This window comes from Triturus cristatus, chromosome 7 (genome assembly GCF_964204655.1).
Source record: "Triturus cristatus chromosome 7, aTriCri1.1, whole genome shotgun sequence".
Lineage (NCBI taxonomy): Eukaryota > Metazoa > Chordata > Amphibia > Caudata > Salamandridae > Triturus > Triturus cristatus.
This window is the reverse complement of record NC_140590.1, coordinates 183,240,344-183,263,910: the sequence shown is the minus strand read 5'-3', so window position 1 is coordinate 183,263,910 and position 23,567 is coordinate 183,240,344. Positions and strand designations below refer to the sequence as shown.

Here is a 23,567-nt window from a genome sequence, read left to right as displayed (position 1 = left end):
CTCCAAGGACTGGAAGAGTGCCAGTCTCCTGCTGAAGTCACAGGGCCAAAGGACTTCACCATTTGCTGAATTGCTGGAAAGTGTTGTTTCCAGTACACAAGGGGAAATCTGCAGTCTCGACGCCGCCGACGCCGCCGAATCCAGCTCGACACCGTGAGTAACGGCTCCAGTGTCCCGAGCCTTCGACGCCGGCCGCCGGGCCCGATCGACGCCAGCAGCAACGCCAGTGAGCAGTGGGTATCGGCCCCGGCTCCAAGTGACCCCGTCTCGACGCCGGTATCGACGCCAGTGAGGAGTGAGTATCGGCTCTACCTCCAAGCGACCCCGTCCCGACGCCGCTGCTGATCGCATCGACTCGACGCCCTTCTCGACGCCGTGAGCGCTGCTCCGGCCCGACATCCCTCGACGCCGCTGCGGATTGACCCGACTCCGAGGCACGATCGACGCCGACCTCGACGCCGACATCTCGACGCCGTGGATCATCGTTTTCTTCGTTTCTCAAGGTACTGTACTTGTGGGGTCTGTTGCGACTCCAGGCTCGACGTAGCGCTCCTCGCGGTCGACGCCGAACCTTGGGAATCTTGTAGACTCGACGTCGTGTGACTCCTGTGGGGGTTACATTGTTGCCAAAGAACTGTGCTCAGAAGAATACTTTGCTAAAGAACTATTTGCCAAGAAGAAACCTTACTTGAACTATTATTTTTCCTTCCAAAGAGTATTTATTAAGACTGTGGTATATTTTTGTCGTTATTTGGTCTTGTGCTAAGCCTTATATAAAAATACTATTTTTATAATAACTTCTGTGTCGTGTCCATCTGTAGTGTATTCACTTTATTACTGTATGTGGTCATAAATGCTTAACACACTGCCTCTGAGATAAGCCTGTCTGCTCTGCCAAGCTACCAAGGGGGTAGCAGGGGTTATCTGAGTGTGTAATCCCCTTTCCCTGACTAGAGTTGGTAGGTCCCTATTTGTCAGAAGTGTATACCTCTGCCAACTAGAGACCGCCGGTTCTAACATTGGTGGTCAGCGGTGGGATTTGAACTTTGCATTTATGACTCATGTGCAGTGATTAGTGTACGCTACATAGTGAAAGCAGACCATAGCGCAGCCACAATCTGTTTTTGGTAGGATATTCTATTTTTGTTCTCCGCTTTCCTGGAGCTTATTTTTTTAAACACTGCCAGTTTTGACCATGGAGAATGCCGGAGCTACTACACCTGTGGAGATTGTTGTGGGGGAATTTGATAAGGAGAAGATAGATTCCTACACGCTAAAAGATCTAAAAGGATTTTGCAAGCAGTTTAAAGTTCCTACCACAGGTGTCTCAAAGAAAGAGGGCTTCCTCAAAGCGCTGAAGGCCTGGTTAGAGGCCAGAAATCCCTCTGATCCGGTGGTGGTACCGGAAGAGGAAGAAGAAGAGGAAGAGGAAGAGCCCACAGGTGGGCCAGTGTCATCTCCAGGCAGTAGTGCGTCCTCTAGGAGCCTTTCCCCCGAAGAATTAGAAGACAGGGAGAAGGAGAGGGGGTACAAGTTAGAAATGGCGAAACTTAAATTAGGAGGGCAGTTGGAATTAGAGAATGCGAGAAGCAAGAGAGAAGCTGAAATGGAGAGCAAAAGATTAGATTTTGAGAGAGAGAAATTAGCGTTTGAACGTGAGAAGATGGTGAGGGAGATGGAGCTTAAAACTAAGAGTTTAGAGTTGAATCCCTCTGGTGGCAGCACTCCATCCGTGCCTGCAGAAAGTAGGTTTTATTTTCCTAAAGATGTGATCAAGGATTACAGTAAGAATGAAGATATTAGCCAATGGTTTAAAGCGTATGAGTTAGCATTGTTGGCCCACCGGGTCCCTGAGAAGGATTGGGGAACGGGGTTGTGGAGCCGCTTTACAAACGAGGGGAGAGATACCTTGTTGAGCCTTCCTGCTGAGGATAGGATGTCTTATACTCATATGAAAGATGCTTTAATGCTGAGATATGGCTTAACTCCAGAAAAGTACAGACAAACCTTTAGAGAATGTAAGAAGTTGCCTGGTACTACGTGGGTTGAATATGTGTCTTTTTTCTGCAGAACCATGGATGGTTGGATAAAGGGTAGCAAGGTTGATAGTTATGATGCTCTTTATGATTTGTTTGCTTGGGAGCACTTGTCTAATAACTGTTTTCCAGAGCTACGCCAGCACCTTGTTGACAGCAAGCTATCTAACCCTAGAAAACTTGCTGAGGAGGCGGACCGCTGGGTCAGTACCAGGGTCCACAAGGGTCCAGTGGGAGACTCAGCCAAAGGTGGGCAGGGTCCCCAGCAGAAGAGTGGGGGGGACAGGGGTAAACAGAGGGAGTTTCAGAAAGGGCCCCAAAGTAGTCCCCAAGGGAACCAAGGGAAGGGTTCCCAGCCTCCCCCTGTAAAGAAACCAGAGGCCCCGACAGGTAAACCTGTTCACAGGGGCCCCATGACCTGCTATGCCTGTAAGCAGGTGGGACACCGTTATTATGATCCCCAGTGTCCCATGAAGGATTCGAATGCACCGCCGCGTGCACCCCCTCGTCAGGTAGCGAGTGTAGCCCTGGGAGGGGAGGAGATGGGTGCCCCCGGTGGGTGGGGTCCCGCAGAAATGTCCCTGGTCTCTTTAGGAGACGTGGAAATGGTCCCTCCAACCCCTCTGCCTAGTAACACTAAGAAATATAGGCAGTGGGTGACCATTAATGGCCATAGGGTGGAAGCTCTCAGAGACACCGGAGCGAGTGTGACAGCTGTCAAGTGTCACTTGGTGTCCAGAGAGCAGGTGGTCCCTCATGCATTCTACCCCGTTGTAGCTGCTGACAACTCACAGAGTAAGTGTGAGGTAGCTCAAGTTCCTTTTGAGTGGGGGGGGGTCTCAGGTACTCTTCAGGTTGCTGTGAGGCCCGCCATGCCTGTTGATTGTCTCTTGGGCAATGATTTGGAGGACTCCCCTTGGGCTAAGGTGGAGAGAAAAGCGCATCTGGAAATGTTGGGTCTGCCTGAGTGGGTGTGTGCGACCACCCGGTCCATGTCAGTCAGTAAGGGTGTTGATGGGGGCCCGGAGCCTGAAAGTATGGCCCAGGTCCCAACCATGAAGAGAAGAGGCAGGGGGCGCGGGAAACCGTCCCCCATCGTTCCCGCGGTCCAGGAGGGAGCAGACCCTGAGGGGGATGCCCTGGAACCGACAGGAGAACAAGTGGCCGAACTGGGAGACCTGCCCGAGCTGACCCATTGGCAGCAGGATGGTGGTCCCTCCAGGGAGGAATTTTGTGCTGAGCAGAAAGTGTGCCCTTCTCTTGTGGGTATGAGGCAGCAGGCCTCAGCCCAAACGACAGGTGATCAGTCAGGATCACATTGGGTCTACTGGGAGAACGACCTCCTGTATAGCGAGCCTAAGGCTGCTGAACCTGGGTCAGCCCGTGTGCTGGTGGTACCCCAGCGCTTCAGAGCCTTCCTACTGGGGTTGGCTCATGACGTTCCGTTAGCTGGACATCTGGGGCAGGACAAGACCTATGACAGGCTTGTCACCCATTTTTATTGGCCCCAGATGAGAAGGGATTCAGATATCCATTGTAGGACCTGTCAAACTTGCCAGGCAAGTGGGAAAAGTGGGCGGAAGCAGAAGGCTCCCCTCCAACCTTTTCCCGTCGTCAGTACCCCCTTTGAGCGAGTGGGAATTGACATTGTGGGGCCACTGGACCCCAAGACAGCCATGGGCAACAGGTTTATCCTGGTCTTGGTGGACCATGCCACCCGGTACCCGGAAGCCATCCCTCTCCGAACAGTGACGGCCCCCGTGGTGGGACGGGCACTGATGGGTGTTTTCTCCCGCATGGGGTTCCCCAGAGAGGTGGTGTCAGACCGAGGCACCAACTTCATTTCGAATTATATGAAGTCTCTGTGGAAGGAGTGTGGGGTAACCTACAAGTTTACCACTCCTTACCACCCTCAAGGTAATGGGCTGGTTGAGAGATTCAACCGGACCCTAAAAGGCATGATCATGGGTCTTGAAGAACCAATGAGGCGTAAATGGGACGTCCTCTTGCCATGCCTGCTGTTTGCTTACCGTGAGGTGCCACAGAAGTCTCTAGGGTTCAGCCCCTTTGAGCTTTTGTATGGTCACCCGGTAAGAGGACCTTTGAGTCTGGTCAAAGAAGGCTGGGAGCAATCTCCCAGGAAACCTCCCCAGGATGTATATAGTTACATGCTGGCCTTTAGGAACCAGACTCGGCGCTTCAGAGATCTTGCTCAGGCAAATCTGGAGGCCAGCCAGGAAGAGATGAAGCGGTGGTACGATCAGAATGCCACTCTGGTTGAGCTTCAACCTGGTCAGAAAGTTTGGGTCATGGCCCCTGTGGAACCTTGTGCGCTCAAGGACAGGTGGACTGGACCATTTGAGGTTGTGGAGAAGAAGAGCGATGTCACCTACTTGGTGGACTTGAAATCTCCCAGGAACCCCTTAAGGGTCCTGCATGTCAACCGGTTAAAGCCCCACTTAGAAAGGTCCGAAGTGGGCATGCTCCTTGCCACAGATGCTGGGATGGAGGAGGAGAGTGAGCCTCTTCCTGACCTCCTGTGTGCAAAAGAAAAAGATGGGTCAGTGGATGGTGTTGTCCTCTCTGACACACTGACCCCTGAGCAGCAGCAAGATTGTCGCCATCTGTTGGTACAATTCCCTGATCTGTTCTCCTTGATCCCTGGTGTCACTCAGTGGTGTGTCCATGATGTGGACACTGGGGACAGCACTCCTGTGAGGCACAAGGCCTACAGGGTGACTGACAAGGTCAGAGCATACATCAAGGAGGAGGTCTCCAAGATGTTCGCCTTAGGGGTGGTTGAGTCCTCTAGCAGTCCTTGGGCCAGCCCAGTGGTCTTGGTCCCAAAGGCTGCAGCGCCTGGTGCTTCACCAGAACTCCGGTTCTGTGTGGATTACCGAGGACTCAATTCGGTCACCAAGACTGACGCGCACCCCATCCCCAGAGCTGATGAGCTCATCGATCGGTTGGGGGCTGCCCGGTACCTTAGTACGTTTGATCTAACGTCTGGGTACTGGCAGATCGCCTTGACTGATGGGGCAAAAGAGAGGTCTGCATTCTCCACACCAGATGGGCACTACCAGTTCCGTGTGATGCCCTTTGGGATGAAGAATGCCCCTGCCACATTCCAGAGGTTGGTTAACCAGGTATTGGCCGGGCTGGAAGATTTCAGCGCCGCCTACCTGGACGATATAGCAGTGTTCAGCGCCAGCTGGGAGGAACACTTGCGCCACCTCCAGGAAGTGTTGTTGGCCCTGCGCAGAGCAGGCCTCACAATCAAGGCTAGTAAGTGCCAGATTGGGCAGGGTTCAGTGGTGTACTTGGGGCACCAAGTAGGGAGCGGCAAGGTGGCCCCCCTGCAACCCAAGATAGATACCATCCTGGCTTGGGAACCGCCCAAAACCCAGACTCAGGTGAGAGCCTTCTTGGGTCTCACGGGTTACTACAGGAGGTTTGTCAAGGGGTATGGCAACATTGTGCACCCCTTGACCTCGCTGACTTCCAGGAAGCAGCCGAGACTTGTGATCTGGACTGACGCCTGTCAGAACGCCTTTGACACCCTGAAAACTGCAATGTGTACAGCACCGGTCCTCCAGGCACCCGACTTTTCAAAAGAATTCATTGTCCAGACAGACGCTTCAGAGCATGGTGTGGGGGCTGTTCTAGCACAGATGAATGAGGAGGGCCGAGACTTACCTGTAGCCTTCATCAGCCGGAGGTTACTTCCCAGGGAACAAAGGTGGAGTGCGATAGAGCGTGAGGCATTTGCTGTGGTCTGGGCGCTGAAGAAGCTAAGACCCTACCTGTTTGGGACTCACTTCCGGGTTCAGACAGACCACAGGCCCCTCAGATGGTTAATGCAGATGAGGGGTGAGAACCCAAAACTGTTGAGGTGGTCCATTTCCCTACAGGGGATGGACTTTACGGTGGAACACCGCCCTGGTACAGATCACGCCAATGCTGATGGTCTGTCCAGATTTTTCCGCCTTAGTGATGAGGACTCCCTGGGTGAAGGGTAGTTCTCCCCACATTTCAGCTGGAGGGGACACGTGTTAGACCTGGCATCATTGGCATGAGTCTCTCCTCCATTTTTTCTGTTTGCCTCCTCTGTTTACGATGTTTTTGCTGGATTATTGCTTTGGGCACTGTGCCACTGCTGATCAGTGCCACAGTGCAAGTGCTCCCTATGCTAAATTGTTACGTTGATTGGTGTTACCATGATTGGCTTGGTTGACTTACTGTTCAGACCCTAGTCTAGTGCACTGCGCGTGCCAAGGGCGTGTAAGTTAACTGCTGCTGGTGGGCTTGCAGCACTGGTTGTGCCACCCACAGAAGCAGCGTGCAAAATGTGTCTCAGGCCTGCCACCGCGGCGCCTGCGTGCAGTCCCTGACTGCCATGTCGACTTGGTAAGGAAACCTACTTGCCAGTCTCTAAACCTTCACTTTGCCACATTTCAGACACCTCTATGGTAGGCCCTAGGGCAGGGTGCATTGTTGGTAAAAGGTAGGTCATGCCCTGATGTGTGTGGCATGACCTAATAGTGAATTACAGCCATTTTCGTTTTTCACTATTGAAGGGCTACCTGCCTCCAATAGGCCAGACTGGGCAGACTGATTATTAACTCCATTATAATCTATCTGACTCAGGGAGCATGGTAGCAAGTCGAGTTTAGTATCCCTGAACTCAGAATTTAATAACACACCCTTTAGGATGGATGGTTTTTAAATTCTATGTTTGAAAATAGCACTTTTAGAAAGTGGCTATTTTCTTGTCCAACTATCTACCGGTCTCTGCTGGTTTGGTGTGTGTGTCAGGGGCTGAGTGGCTCCAGAGGTCTGAGTGAGTCAGTGTGGGGTGAATGGGGCGTTTACACGTAGAGTGAGGGAAGAGTAGCCTGCCCTGCCTGACACAATACTGGCCCCGCCTCCTGCTGGGCGACTGATAGCCCTGCTCCTACCAGTGACAATACTGGCTCCGCCTCCTGCTGGGCGGCTGAGGACTCTGCCCTGCTCAGTGAATAGGCCAGGTGCCTCTGCCTGGCAACACCCACAACAAACCTGAGATGGTGGGAATTTCCCTGTTTGGACAAAGGGAACAAAGGGAAAAAGGGGTATAAGAGAAGGACCCCTGAACCAAGAACTCAGATCACTTCTGACAAGGAAACCTGTACCAAGGACAAGAAGCCTGCTGATCTAAGGACTTGCCTCCCCTTTCTGCCAGAGTGCTGTTTTGCTGTGGAGGAACCTGAAAGCTGCTTCTTTATTTTTGCCAAGGAACAAGGAGAGAGGAACTTGGTGTGTACTCTCTGAACACTTGCTAGGAAATCTCCAAGGACTGGAAGAGTGCCAGTCTCCTGCTGAAGTCACAGGGCCAAAGGACTTCACCATTTGCTGAATTGCTGGAAAGTGTTGTTTCCAGTACACAAGGGGAAATCTGCAGTCTCGACGCCGCCGACGCCGCCGAATCCAGCTCGACACCGTGAGTAACGGCTCCAGTGTCCCGAGCCTTCGACGCCGGCCGCCGGGCCCGATCGACGCCAGCAGCAACGCCAGTGAGCAGTGGGTATCGGCCCCGGCTCCAAGTGACCCCGTCTCGACGCCGGTATCGACGCCAGTGAGGAGTGAGTATCGGCTCTACCTCCAAGCGACCCCGTCCCGACGCCGCTGCTGATCGCATCGACTCGACGCCCTTCTCGACGCCGTGAGCGCTGCTCCGGCCCGACATCCCTCGACGCCGCTGCGGATTGACCCGACTCCGAGGCACGATCGACGCCGACCTCGACGCCGACATCTCGACGCCGTGGATCATCGTTTTCTTCGTTTCTCAAGGTACTGTACTTGTGGGGTCTGTTGCGACTCCAGGCTCGACGTAGCGCTCCTCGCGGTCGACGCCGAACCTTGGGAATCTTGTAGACTCGACGTCGTGTGACTCCTGTGGGGGTTACATTGTTGCCAAAGAACTGTGCTCAGAAGAATACTTTGCTAAAGAACTATTTGCCAAGAAGAAACCTTACTTGAACTATTATTTTTCCTTCCAAAGAGTATTTATTAAGACTGTGGTATATTTTTGTCGTTATTTGGTCTTGTGCTAAGCCTTATATAAAAATACTATTTTTATAATAACTTCTGTGTCGTGTCCATCTGTAGTGTATTCACTTTATTACTGTATGTGGTCATAAATGCTTAACACACTGCCTCTGAGATAAGCCTGTCTGCTCTGCCAAGCTACCAAGGGGGTAGCAGGGGTTATCTGAGTGTGTAATCCCCTTTCCCTGACTAGAGTTGGTAGGTCCCTATTTGTCAGAAGTGTATACCTCTGCCAACTAGAGACCGCCGGTTCTAACAGAAATGAAAAAAAGGTTCCCAAATGGTACATTTCAAAGCAAATGAATGTAGTGATTAAGCAAGGCTTATAAAGCAGTGGGAAAGTATAGTCTTGAAATATTAAACACATTAACATCTGCCCTATATCTTAAGGCATTAATATGTAGAGAAGTTAATGTAATGTGTAAATTGGACAGCGTGACAACTTTTGCACTTTAAAATGTATGCTTTCCTGCTGTCTTGCACTGCATGCAGCATTAACTTTGGAAAAAATGCTCTAACCACCAGGCTTTTTAGAAGCACCCACAGCTGCTGGCTGCAACGAGTCACGCAGAAATACGTGCAGACAGGTCTTAAAGTGGGATGAAAAAAGTAGGGGCTCTCCATAAAGGAACATGTCAAATACATTTCTGTGATTCCCATAGTGTGCCAACCGACCACCATTTTGGTTTACTGATTTCACTCTTAGATGTAATTGTATCCACATAAATGACATAACTGAACTACACCTAACACCTTTCACTACGATTGGCTTCGTCAATGGGTGTTAGCTGTTTAAAATACATGAGTAACAACGATTTGTTATAAATAATTAACAATGGAAATGTTTCAATTCTGAAATTGTGAGTCTGTGAATTAAATAGCATTGAGGCCTTTGGAAGGAGTTTTGGCCTTCAGTTATGTGTGCCTTATGTTAGATATGTACAAAGAAAGGTACAAGGAGACCCTAATAGTCTGATGGGACCATGGGTAGACATATGTTAGGAAGAACAAATGTCCCATACATGTAGGATAGGTGCAATATCACAATTTTCACAATCAAGAATTGGAATTATGCGTGTATACAGGAATATAAAAACACACATCTCTAAACTCTAACACTACAATTTGTATCGTATTATTGAGTATGAGATGCTAATTGATTGTGACTTTGTTTATCTACTTTTCCACACGGTCTAAAAGTCACTTTTTAAGTCACTTGCCTGCGGTAATGAAATCCGCTGATTTCCTTTTACCCCATCACGGTTTGCTCACTCACCCTTTTTGTATTAATTTTGCTTCTAATTCATTGAAAATAAATTGTTTTTATTTTCCTGTATACACGCATAATTCCAATTTTTGATTGTGAAAATTGTGAAATTGCACCTATCCTACATGTATGGGACATTTGTTCTTCCTTATGTTAGATATGTATCCTCTTTTTCTCTGCATATCTTGTCCATATGCACATCTTCAATCACCGCAAATAGAATACATAAGCATTGTTCTATGTGCTCTGCAGAGAGGCCAACCCACTGACAGGCACTTTGTTTGGCTTCAGCCTTAGTGCCTGAGCGCTCAATCAAAGCCCCTCATAAACACCTCGCATGGTTCAAGCCTTAAAGTATGCACAGAAGAATATACAGATAAACAACAACATTGTAAAATAGCTAACTCTTGGGGAATACAAGATTAAGTAAAGTATGTGAAATAAGAGAGGAACTACATCACTGAAATGTATTGCCTCTATGCTTTTAACATTAATTGTTTGCAAGTCAATCCATGATTTTGGCATCAGTGTTAATTTAGGGTCATGAAGCCACAGGCAGTTTTAATGTCACACATCAGAGAACTGTCCACTGTGAGCATATATTTCTCGCCTTGCTTGACTTGGATATTTGGATCAACTTTGCAAGGGAACAAGAACGAACCCTGCTGGTTATTTGGATCCATTTCGCGGTGGAACTAATGCTGCAGCTCCACTACTAACGGGGCCAGCTACGTGCAGTCAGGGCCTGGGGTGTCACAGTTGGGGAGGTTAGCATGATGAGGGGTCTCAGCACAATACACATAACACAACTTTAGCTTGCAAACACTTACCATTACAGAGAACAAGGCACCGGATCAGACGTGCTTGCATCCACTCTCAAGTATGACAAAAGGGTGGGATCTACGCCTTTTGAATGACAGACGTTTGAAGTCATGTAGGGATGAAGTCTCCCATGCCTGAAACCATGATGCTAATTGCGTCACTGGCCTACAGAGTGTATGCAACCATAGACAATGAACGGCTTTAAAACAGAAAGCCCTGCGTTCTTCATCCCAGTTCCGAAAGTTGGTTTACTGCCTTGCTTCCGTCTCCTGCTTCAGAGTGAGGTGGGGCAGGCAGCATGAAGCACACGCCCAGCCCAGACTTACAGGCATAAATTTACTTAGAGATACAATAATATGTCTAAGTAAATCGATCTATTTAATATGTTGTTATGAAAATGTATATGAATTTCAGAGGGGCGCAGCTCCACAGCCCTAATGGAGAAACCACCCCTGCTGTGTTCAGCATGTGCTGCGATTCTTTGTCACGCTCTACTAAAATTCATAACATTACGTGTATTTGCAAAGCACACGTTCACCTAAGGGTATCTTGGCGCTGAATAACAGATGTTTATTGTTACCCAACACAAAGGTACTCATTTTATTGACCATAGAAGGAGGAAAAGCTGAGTGGACCTAGGGGGATTTGAACCTATAACCATGGGGTTAAACACAGGCCCATAAAGTGGACACATTAGTTCACTAGGCCATCAGACCCGGGACTTCTCCTGCAACAAAACTACAGAAAAGGCAAAACTAGCAACAGAGGCAAGATCAGAAGAGGGTAGTTCTGAGGGAGGCCCTTCCCAACATGTTTACCAAGGATCAAGTCTGCAAAGTGTCACTGGGGCACGGGTCTCTATTTGGGCAGAAGTCGTGAAAGTACAGAAAACCATTCCAGATAACCTTTGAGGTCATGTGGCTTAAGAGATGTTGCTCTAGAGGTACCCATAACCAAGGTGAGTTTCTGTAGTGACCCTGTCTTGATGCCCGACAGGGGAGTAGTGAGAGCTGTTCACATAATGTCATTAATTGATTGGGGCTGTTGACTGCCATTCAGTGCTCGTTGCACCATTGGGAAGTGAGCATATTAGGGGAGATGAGAGAGGAAGTCACGCTAACTAGAATTAAGAGACGTCATTTCAGGGAACAGTTTCATTGGTAGAAGGAAACAAAGTTCAAATTTGCTATATTGACATCCAAAATGCTCCAGAGCTCATGCTCTGAAATGATTGTGTCTTCCTGAAACGTTTCTACTTACAGATATTCAAGGTGCAGGAGTCCAACAAATGCATTGTCCCTGATGAAGGCAAACGTGTTGTAATTGAACAACCTGGAAAATTAGAACAAAACAGGTTAAGGTTTGTGTTGAAACTCATACCATGCCATCCATCAGGTATGAGCACCATAACATGATACATGAGAGTTATAAGGAGTCTCCTATGACATTTTTCTTTCTTTAGATTTTATGAATGGGTTGCGGTGTAAAGTAGGCACACCTGGTAGAATGAATGCTGCAACTTCCTACTGGACTTGTTGTGGTGACTGCTACCGGCGCTTGCCCATTGCCAACCTCCATAAAGAGAGTAACACTTGAGGATAACACGTTTTGAAGGTGACCCCTCGGCTTGGAAGAAACCATTACCAAGGCCTAAGAGGATGTACCTCTGAGGACCCAAAACCCAGTCTGGGGGTGAAGTCAAGAAGAACTATGGGGCATATTATCAAGCACGGCGTAAAAACTATTGCCGCTAAAGCGGCGATAATGGGCTTGATAATATGCCGCAGAGAATTCCAATAGAAGCCCATATTGACAACAGAACATGGGTTTCTATGGGAATTCTCAAGGGCATATTATCAAGCCCATTATCGCCGCTTTAGCGGCAGTTTTCTGCTGCTAAAGCGGGGATAATTTTAACGCCGTTTCTTGATAATATGCCCCTATATTATTTGATTCGTCCTAGATATCCAAATGGGACCCCAATCATATGTTGAGTTGAATCTATCTGACAACCTTTGTATGCTAAGCAACTTTACCACTAGCAGATGCACTCAAATTCAAATTAATTGCAACAATGAACAATGACTGCAGCAGCAAGGAAAGGATAGGTGAATTTAGTTTCTCAAATACATTGCTACTGCTGGATTTGTTGTTTTGTAATAATGATGTCCATGGTGCAATGATTTTCAGCACTCACGCAAAATAGAAATTTGTCTGCTTGAGCTCTCCTTGTAAATTTCAATAATTAAATGTTCAGGCCTTTTGCAATAGTTAACCATCACCTCACCGCCTTCTGGCACCACAAGACTCACTGACTGCTTCCTTGAAGTGAAGCAACCACAAGCAGAGAGGTAGAAGACACAATACGACAAGTAACCCATTCCTAAAACCAGAGTGCCAAAGGTGCAATTCACAACACTTTATACAGATCAGCTTGTGCTACATCTGAGACACGTATAATGTCTGCATATGTAAAGTAAGTATGATTCACAAAAATACTTAACATGTATTATGGGATTCTGAACATTCACTTTCATTAATGTAACTGTAACTTGTTTTGGACCTGTTTTCGGCTCATCCTAAAAATACCCATCTTTGAAATTCTAAGCTTCCTTTTCAGATCTTTTCTCCTGAGAAGAGAAAACTGCTACACTATACAATTTGAAGTTCAGCTTCTTCTTTTGTCATGACTTCTATTTTCGAACATGCCATAACTTTGTGCTTTACCTTTGCTTGTTGAGCATGTTCCAACACAGCTTGCCATGTGACTTTCAACTTAACATGTGATTCACTGATTTCTTTTTTCTTTTGTTAATAAACAACTCCAGACTTTGATTGTGTGAGCAGATTTTCTTTAACAACTAGATGTGGGTAGTTAGGGAAGGCAATCACTGGATACATATTTTTAATAACAAATAAGTATTCATGTAGAAAAATACAAAATCAAATAGATTTCCTAATTTTACAAACAGCCACTGTATGCAGTGTGAAAAATGCAGACATGAGGGTTTGTAAAACAGATGGAAGTTATCAATGGAGCTGACTGATACCCGCAGAGGCGGCAAACTACAGATGGCAAGCACAATAAAGCACAAGTAGATCTTAATGTTTGTAAATCAAACACTTGTAAATTACGGCCAGACATAGATCATGCATGCCATAACTGCCGAATTCCTTCCTTACATGATTCACATTTACAACACACAAACAGAAAAAGCGCACTAGATAATATGTAGCACCAATGAGAGATCTGAGGTCTTACACAAACAAGAGATATAGGAGAGTAGCATTTTCCCTCTCATTGGACACCCGTGGTGGTGGTCACTGTGTACGTGCCACGGAACTAAGGGGCATATTATCAAGACAGGCGATAAAAGTATCACCGCTTTAGCGGCAGAAAACTGCCACTAAAACGGTGATAATGGGCTTGATAATATGCTCTATGGAATTCCAATTGAAGCCCATGTTAGATGTGAAGGACATCTAACATGGGCTTCAATTGGAAATCCATAGAGCATATTATCAAGCCCATTATCACCGTTTTAGTGGCAGTTTTCTGCCGCTAAAGCGGCGTTAATTTTATCGCCTGTCTTGATAATATCAAGAAACTGCGTTAAAATTATCGCCACTTTAACGGCAGAAAACTGTTGCTAAAGCGGCTATAATGGGCTTGATAATATGCCCTTGAGAATTCCCATAGAAGCCCGTGTTCTGATGTCAACATGGGCTTCTATGGGAATTCTCTGCGGCATATTATCAAGCCCATTATCGCCGCTTTAGCTGCAGTTTTCTGCCGCTAAAGCGGTGATAATTTTAACGCCGTGCTTGATAATATGCCCCTAAAGAAGAAATGTAAATCCAGTAAGAAGTAGCAGCACCTCAGATAACCAAGTCCTTTTTCGCATTGTAGTGGTAGTTGTCCAATTGGCCACATGATGGCGCTATCGTACTGCGAATGTATTTATTGTTTTCGTTTTCATGGACTGGGAATGCGTACAGCACAGATAGCTCAACAAGAGCTCTTTGAGAGAGGTCAGACATTGGACGGGTGGTCTGCGTAAATCGGACTTGGCCCCGATTATAAGTGGGGCGGAATTTTCCGACCCTCTCCGCATACCTTTGTTTAGTTGTATATTGAGACGCAGAACAGCGCAAAGATAGCTAAATCCATCGCTAGGTGTTCCCCTGCCTTAGAGAGCGCACTGATATGCCAGGCGGTCACCGCAAACAAGAGAGATGGTGCGATCTCTCTCTCAAGGGCTTCCTTATGAGAGCCCTGCACCACTTTTGTACCACGTAAATTGGTAGGTAGGGTGACCAACCGTCCGTAAATTTCACGCACCGTCCGTAATTTGTATCTCACGACCGTTGTCCGTGATGATCCCTTTACGGACGCCTTTTGTCCGTAAGTTTTGACAGTGCAATGAACAGCACTGTTCCCCTGCACGAAGCCTCAACTCCCTGATGGGGCTGCTTCACGCTCCTCCTCTGAGCACAAGAGCAACCCCACCCTGTCCTTTGTCCTTCTGTCTGTGGCTAATTGCCCCATACAGAATGACAATGGTCCAGTCTGGGCTGAAAAGCTTGTGTTGGGCCTTCCCCAGCCTTGGTCTAGGGCAGGACATTCTGTCAGATGGAAGATGGTAAACAAGTTAAAAAGAAGGAGCTAGAGTTCTTTCACAGTCTTATCATTTTAGAACTGATGCCTTTTCAATAATATATTCAACAAAGCCATGTTTGCTTTTTTTATTTTATGCAACTAACAACCATTGACAAAGTCAATAGGTCTTGCTTGTCCTAGGTGTAACGTTACTCGTTGTGTTATATATCTGGATACAATGACAGAAGAAGCAAAATACCAGTAGGGTGGCACACTATGCTAAGCACAGATTTTTAGCTTAGGTGTTCTAAGCCATGCCCTAAATTACATCGAACACCCACTTGGGAGAGCCCCCCCCCCTGTTTATTCCTTCCACTTAAAGTCCTGGAAACAACACCATGTCACAGTCACATCATGGCCTGGCACTGTGCATCATGCATGACTTCCACTTTTTCAGATTGCCCATGTGCAGGGGCATAGTGAACCCCACCCCACCCCTTGCTTTAGGAACTACAGCAAGGGTGATATTCTTGATGGGCCTCTTCTGTCTGCAACTCTGCAGGCAAAGACTCAGCTCATACTTAATATGAAAAGGTGGGCGAGTGAGTAAGTGAAGGGATGGAAGGATGGATGGCTGGATAGATTAGTGAAAGGGTGAATGGATGAATAAAAGGATGAATGGATAGATAATGAGAGAGGATAAATGGATGGATGAGTGAGTGGAAGGATAGATGAGAGAAAAGGTAAATAGATGTATGTATGGGTGGAAGGGTAGATGGATGGGTGAAAGGGTGGATGAATAAGTGAAAGGATGGATGGATGAGTGAAAAGGTGGATGGATTGATTAATTGATAAGTGAAAGAGTGAATAGATGGAAGGATGAGTGAAAGGGTGGATGTAAGGATGGATGCGTGAGTGAAAGGGAGGGTAGATGGACTAAAGGATGGATAGATGAGTGAAAGGATGGATGAGAGAAAGGATGGATGAGTGATAGGGTCAATGGATGGAATCATGAGTGGATGAGTAGATGGATGGGTGGGTGGATGGATGGAAGGAAGGATGGCTAAGTGAAAGGGTTGATGGAGAGAGAAAGGGAGGATGGATGGAGGACTGAAAGGGTAAATGGGTGGAAGGATTAGTGACTAGGTGGATGGATGAGTAAAGGAAAGGATGGGTGTATGGGTGAAAGGGTAAATGGATGGGTGGGTGGAAGAGTGGATGGATGAGTGTACGGATGGATAGGCTCTAAGGGTGGATAGATGGATGAGTGAAAGGGTGGAGGGAGGGATGGATGGTTGAAATGATGGATGGAAGGATACATGATGCATAGGTTTGCAAATGGCTGAATATGTTTGGATATGGATGGGCTTACTTATATACTATTCTGCGACCTCCTCTGATGTGTCTGTAAAACTAACCTTTTGTCCTGAAGTTTTGTCCTGAATTTTGACCTCCTGTCCTGCATTTTTGTCCTGAATTTTGACTCTTTGTCCTGAATTTTTACACTCACAATCCTGAATATGCACCCATGTTAGTAGGCCACCCTAGTGGTACGTGCGTGATGCAGGGCTCTCATAAAGATTAATGAAGTCACGCAAAGCCACCCTGCGTGGCTTTGAGTGGCCTCATAAATCATGAGTGAGGCAATGCAGCGCTTTGCAATGCGTTGCCTTACTCTGCGCTCAGGAGGCATTCCATGGGCATGGCAGTAGATTTTCCCATGCAACACCCAAGGAATTTGACGCTACCCAGGATTTACAAAGTGGTGTAAACCTGGGGAAGCGTTGAGTCCGTATGCCTCCTGAGGGGAGGCGTATCGAGGAGAAATATGTTAATTTATCCTAATTTTTAACTCTTTCCCTGTGTGTTTAATTCAGCAGCACACATAGAAAAAGGAAAGCGCGTCATAGTATTTTATTGGTGCAAGATGCTGCCTCTTCCTGCACAAAAACAATCCTGCCTGCAACTGAGGCAAGGGTGCCTGTGTTGGCACTAGGCTGCCAAAACTGCACCAGTGCCGACCGGAATGCACCTTTTTTCTTAAATATACTGCATTCCTGCCCTTTCACTTCGGGATAGGCCAGCGCAGGAAGGTGCTTAGCTGCTGTGCCCTATGCCAAAATGCCATAAATGAGGACCTCAGTGCATGGTTCAACAGCTGGCAGAGTCGCTCTATAGAGTTAGATTAGATTTTGAGGTATCATGACAGGTTTAGGGGCACCAGACCCCTTTTCCAATAGTAAGCACTACTGCAGCCCCTCTTCTCTGGGTTGTGCTCACTATGGCTGTCTAGCCCACTTCTCCCCAGCCATGGGTATTATGCAGTCACTCCAGTAGCATAGAAAATATGCAATGGACCCTGATGCAAGCAAGGCGATGGCAACTTTCACTACTATTGGTGCAGTAAAATATAGCAATTGACAGGGTTCAATGGGCCCCTTAGGGCTTTGAGTCACGGTGCCACTTCACTTCCCATCTCCTATCTCCTGTTACCTCTCCGCCCTGTCTCTATTTCTACTTCTGTCTCTGTCCCATCCACTTTTTTCCTCTGCCACCCATTCACCCCCGAGGAACTAATCACAGGGTTTACCCGGTGTCAGGAAATAGCCATGAAAGATCAACCTCACTCTTTCCCTGGTAGCGGGCACCACAAGTCTCTTTATCTTCTGCCAGTTGGAACCACAAATCCCCAACCCTAACAACCCTCCCCCACAGTCACCCTCAGGGTCAGATTGGTAAAGCGGGCACTCGTGCATTGGCCGAGGGGCCGTTATCTGAGTTGCAGCTATAGGCCACTTTTGGGCAGTGTGGGGGCCTTTTTGGGCTGTGTCTGAGCTATTTGGATGCTGCCAATGGTCCACTGGGTGCCTGAGTGACCTTTCTGGAGGCAGATATGCCTCTGTTACCTTCCTTTGACCAACGGGCGGGCGGAGGTGTCACTCCCTTTCTGTCGCTGGGCCGGCCTATTAATGTATGCAGATTGAGCAGGGGCAGGGAGGCCTGAGTAGAAGTGGCTCCACTAATCCGTGCAGAAAGAGTGGTGGCAGCATTTGCCTTTTATTTTATCTTGGTGGACGTTAAGAACACATGCCTCTTTCAGAGACCCACCCTCTTCTTTTCCTAAAACTTCACCGAAGCAGTGTTCTGCGGAAAGGCAATCTGCAAATGTAGGCCACTTTTCTTTAAGTGTGCCCGGGTCTATTTTGTATTCCAATCCAACCATGGTCACCCTGGCTATTTCATCACAAGTTTATCTATCCTGGCAATAGACACCACGTGGTAAATTTAAAAATTATTTCACCCAACTCACAGCTTCAACCAAAGTTGTTGCACTGCGTGAAAGGGAGGCAACACAACTACCAGCGCCATATCTACTAAGGAGTGGTGCTGTGTTTCTCTTGCATTGCACTGATACACTTTAGATTGCGTTTCACCAACACCGAGGGTGTGGGCATGATGTCTAGCATAGGTGTTCTTCCAGTAGAAACTATGCTTAGTTAAAAGGTTATCTAACTTTGAATGCTTGCTGTGCATGACGGCCCACATGAAAACTTCAAAAATATGTTTTTCACACATTACGCCTGCTACTAGAGGGTGTAATATTTTGATGTAAATCCCTGTCTACCTATTTTAGTAGATAAGGATTTGCATCAAAAACCATGGGCAGGCACATGGGAGTGTCTACATACCAACCATGGTATGCCTACTTGATAAAAACTAGTGGAAAGCAGTGGAAAGCACTACTTTGCATTACTTTATATCTACGTTCCATCAGAAAAACATGTTTTTCAATTTAAGATAAATCCAAAAATCTGTTTTTTTGTGCTAGTTAGCATCACACACATTGTGGATACATTTGGCCCCCCTTGTATCTATCCACTTCTCTCACTGGTGACAGCCACTCATTATCTCTCTTCTTGGTTCCACTTCCGTCATCAGTGGTGCAACCTCAGGCATCCCTTGAACTCCCCAAGTGTGGGCTCTGCAGGTCTCACGCTCTCTCTCCCCCGCCACGTGCAGGTGCCATCAGTCACCCTGCTGATACTGAGCATCACAGCGTGCTGTGGGGCCCACAGATCTTCCTCCCTCATACTTGATGGTGGACACTCCATGCCTCTATCCCTATCTTGGCAGTGAACACCACAGGCCTACCTCCTAACCACTACTAATTAGTAGCTTAATTCTATTTCTCATTAAGTGTTAGCTACCATGTCTCACTTTCTTCCCCGAAAGGGCCGCCATGTCTTACTCTCTCAGTAGTGGGCACAATATATACCCCTCGCTGCATCTAGTAGCGGGCATCACAGGTCTCTATCCACTTTCATTCCCTGGGAATAGTACAGTTCTCCCTTTCCTCTGGAAGTGGGCAGTGCAGGCCTGTCTCTGTTCCCTACTAGTGGGAACCACAGGCACCTTATCTCTGTCTTGAGTGGCACTGACAGGGCTCTCTTCCAATGTCATGGGCAAGCCTCTAACACAGAGCATTTGTAAAGGCACTTTCATCTCTAAGGGCAACTGGCCATAATACCAGATTTTATTTTTGCTACCCTACTTAATAAAACAATTTTCGTCGACCTGAAGAGAATGAACGGCAGAGTGTACCCGACAGGATTTGAACCTATGACAACAGGATCAAACACAGATCCATGCAGGGGATGCAATAGTAGCATTTAGCGCCAGGATACTCCTCGCGGAGTCGCGCTTTAAGTACTTAATCAAATCAAATAGTAGGCAGAGTCACAAGACCCGGTGAGGTAGAATGAAACATCGCAGTGGCGTAGCAGACAGGACTCCTCACAGATAGGCTGAGCAGATGAGGCAGAACCAGTCATATATGAGACCGGACATGTGACTGGCTCTGCCCCAGGCCTGCTCACTCTTTTTTCAGACACCGACCTCTCACCTGGCCTCCCCATCACACACAGAAAATAAGTCTCTGTCATTCAGCATCACACATCGCACTGAACCCTCACAGAAGCTGCAGCCGGGGTAGGTGGTAAAAGTTCCCCTCTTCGATGATCCTGATCCCGGACCGCACAAAGGATCTGTAAGAAAGGAAACAAAAGAGAGGAGGGATGACGTCAAGATCTGCAGATCATCATCACATGGCCGCAATTTAAATACCTGTCAATTGCAATGTTTGATGTAGAACGGCTACTGGGCTACTTTATCATTCAATTGGTACAGGCTATTATAGATAGAATTATAGATGGGCAACCATGAATAACGGGGGTTCTGCGTGACATCATATAGACAATGAGAGTGAAGCTTGAGTTGTCTTTTTTGTTTGTTGCAGTTTTGTATAGCGCGAACTCGACCTGAAGGTATCAGTGCGCTGTACATGAGCACCAGTTGCATTACAGGCGGGCACATCCATTGTTTGGGGGGGAGAGGGTGCACAGGAAGATAAAGTGATTTGCCCAGAATCACAGGATGTTTGAGCCTGCCACCAGAGATAAACCTGCTTCCCCAGCGTCAAAGTCGGCCGCTATGACGTCGCTCTGAACCCTGAGGTGAAAAGCATCCCCATTATTGACTTTTTATCCAAGTTTTATGCTAAGCATATGCCATGAAAAAGAAGAAAAAAACGAAACCCAGTGCCACCCAAACCAAACAATTGCAAGAGCATTTTTAAATTAAAACAATTAGCAACAATATACAATTTTAATATAAGAGTACTGTGCTTCATCGCAGGCAGGTGTACTTAGAATAGACATAGAAAACATGTTTAGCATTAATACGTATCGCAAGACTATATTCTTATTGGTTTAAAAAACAGGTGAAATCCGCTTAACATCGCTAAACCTGAAGACATAGTTCAAACACACAAGGATCATTGAAACAAAAATAAAAGTAATGATAAAGAATGGAAAGAAAAAGGCCATGGCAAAGTAAAGTATTGGTTCACCATCCCTGGAACTGAAGGGCACTTATATTTAGAAGGTGTAAACAAGGCAAAAAAAGGTCACTCAGTGCAAGTGAGCGAGCTGACACGCCGACCCGTCCCTGCTGTATGACGTGGAGGGTGGAAGCAAATTGTGAATGACAGCTGAAACAACCAATGGATGAAAAGGGTTGACCCAGAATCCCTCTGTGTATACATATACATATAAATGATTAAACAAACTCAACCAAATGTATGAATTCCACTGATAAACTGCTCACAATGAGAGGATTACGTTGGTTGTTCGGTTTAGTATGACGCACTGAATAGCACATTTGCTGTCCCTGATGGAAGCAGTAACTTGGTTTTACATGATTGTTGGTTCTTTCTAGCACAAACTTGCCCCTAAGTGGAATTTCACATGAACCAGGAACCAATTGGAAACGAGTACCTTTTAACTTTTATATATTCATATGCATTTTGATCCACGGGTAAGAGGTGGGGATCAACCATTTTCACTGGAGAAGATTTCTATGAGCGACTGCACTTGTTGAGACAGAACAGAAGTAACTGAGATGAGTCCATAGTCAGAGCTCTTGTTGTGCGGTCAAGGCTTTCCGGAACCTCATGGGTTCTGGTTGCAGATAGAGGAGAGACAGAAGGCAGCTCCTGAGAGTGAAGCCCTACATTGTCTTCCTCTGTAATATCTGCACATTATTTTAGTGATGAACATCAGGCTCGTTGATGCTAGCAGAAGACATCGGGATGACTGGAAGGGTAGAGACACGCTACATAGATGTTCTCATGAGATGCCACACAATGCTTTTTTATGACACAAAGAGAGCTTTAAAGTCGGCTCAAGTGTTCATTCTTAGGGTTCTTCACTACTCAGAAAGGGTTGAAGTCCTTTAAGTTGAAGATAAAAGAATGTCTACATTTTCGATTCTCTAAGGCTTCAGCAGAGTTTCTAATTCAATGAGGCATCGTTAGGTGTTCGAGGACAATCTCACTGCATGGACCATAACTGGTCATGGTTATGAGCAAGTAGCAGGAATCTTCACTATACAGAAAAGGACCCACTCGTTGTAATCTGCAGCATGAATGAATAATTGGCATCAAACTTAAACTCCAAGCTGTACACTTTCAGTGTGGGTGAAGGAGGAGTGCCAATGAGCCATGACTAAGTAAGTAAGGATTTCACTCATCGCAGGAGTGATATCTTGGAAGGGGTGAGCCACAGCCTGTTTGTAAGGAAACAGGGCTTTTTGCAGATGTCCGCCTACCTTTTGCCTTCACTGGACTACTAGAGTCTGTTTTTCGACTCAGTGTTCTTTCCCTAAAACTGTTACGTATGAATTGCCAATCTAAATTGACAGAGATTTTACCCCCTTATAACTCCCTAGTATATGGTACTAGGGGTACTGTCAGCCTTAGGGTGATCTTCCTCCAATCATTTTGCTTTTTGCCTGCACGTTTTGCAGAATGTTTTTGCTGACCCTAGGACTATGAGCACTTTACCACTGTTAACCAGTGCTAAGGTGCATGTGGTTCTTCCATAAACACGTATGTAATTAGTGCATACCTGATTGACCAATTTGATTTACTTGTAGGTCCCTTTTAAGGTTGTGTACCATATACCCAGGGCCTGTAAGTTAAATGCCACTAGTGGGCTGCAACACTGATTGCACCACCCACAGAAGTGGCCTTAAAAACAAAACCTGTCTCAGGCCTGCCACTGCAGTTCCTGTGACTGCAATTTACTGCCACCTCAACTTGGCATTTAATACTACTTGCCATACCTTAAGCTTCCCTTTTAATACATAGAAATCACCCTATGTAAGTAAAAGGTAGGACATTTACTTTTATGTTTTACATGTCCTGGTAGTGACAAACAGCCTATTTCATTTTTCACTACTGTGAGGCCTACTCCTCTCATAGGCTAGCACTAGGAATTGCTTAATACACTTTAAAGCTGTAATTCTTGATCAGAGAGTAGTAGATTTATCATATTTTATATGTTTTGATTGGTATTGATTAATTCTGCTTACTGGTGAAGTTGGATTTAACATTAGTAGTTTAGAAATGATACTTGTAGAAAGTGACTAAATAAATAATCCGAGTCTTCAGATTATGAGAACCTAACCAAAGGGTGTGAGGAAAGCACTTGTTTCCCGAAAGAACACCCAAGCAAAAGAAAGAAAGGGCAATTCCTTTCTTTAGTCCCCTCACTCACCAGGGTTTCCCCACGGTGACATGCTTCATCATTGGGGTCCTCTCAGTCCTCTACGGGCTGAGGCGTGCTGCGATTTGCGGATTTACGTAGGAGCACTGAACAAGACTATGTGTTGTGCAAGTGTTGTGGTGTGGAGTGGTTTAAAGTGAGTTAAAATAATCAACTAGTGGGCCAATATAAATTTTAATGTTGCTCCTAGCTAATTAATTAAAAAGTGGGTGATATGCTAGAGAAAACTACTATAATGGGTAAGTGTACCTAGCATACGGTCGACTAGTTTCAAGCTTCCCAAGCTCTTCATCAGGACTACACTGGGACCAGCCCAGTGTAAGTACCACTCCTAGAAGACCTAATTTGGTGCAATAATAAGTGAAAAAAACACAATACGCTGTGCAAAATTTGCATGCGTTAATCAAAATACATACGTAATGTACGTCTAATGAAAATCTGTAGGATGGAAAAAGGACGTTAATGGAGAAAAGGCAGATTATGCATTATTGTCATAGGATAAAAAAGTGATTACACTATGCACCAGTGTCGCAATGCTCAATATTCACATATTCTTATTGTGCCACTGTATAGTTCTCCAGACAGTACATCTTTCATGCTGGCGTCTAGCTATATCGTGAATAAAAGGT

The 23,567-nt window shown here is 46.5% G+C and overlaps 1 protein-coding gene across 3 annotated transcripts in view; it reads right to left on the bottom strand.

Annotated features, from left to right (window-relative positions):
• Positions 1 to 23,567, bottom strand: part of LOC146809175 (leucine-rich glioma-inactivated protein 1-like) — a 152,083-nt gene that overhangs the window by 45,909 nt on the left and 82,607 nt on the right. The window contains exons 3-4 of one of the 3 annotated variants that reach the window (XM_085615966.1): positions 19,716 to 19,857; positions 11,473 to 11,544 (exon numbers count right to left, since the gene is read on the bottom strand). In XM_085615966.1, coding sequence (XP_085472092.1) covers positions 11,473 to 11,544; positions 19,716 to 19,857 — 214 coding nt within the window. The remainder of the gene's footprint in view (positions 1 to 11,472; positions 11,545 to 19,715; positions 19,858 to 23,567) is intronic. The other 2 variants (XM_085615965.1, XM_085615967.1) reach the window with 2 other exon arrangements.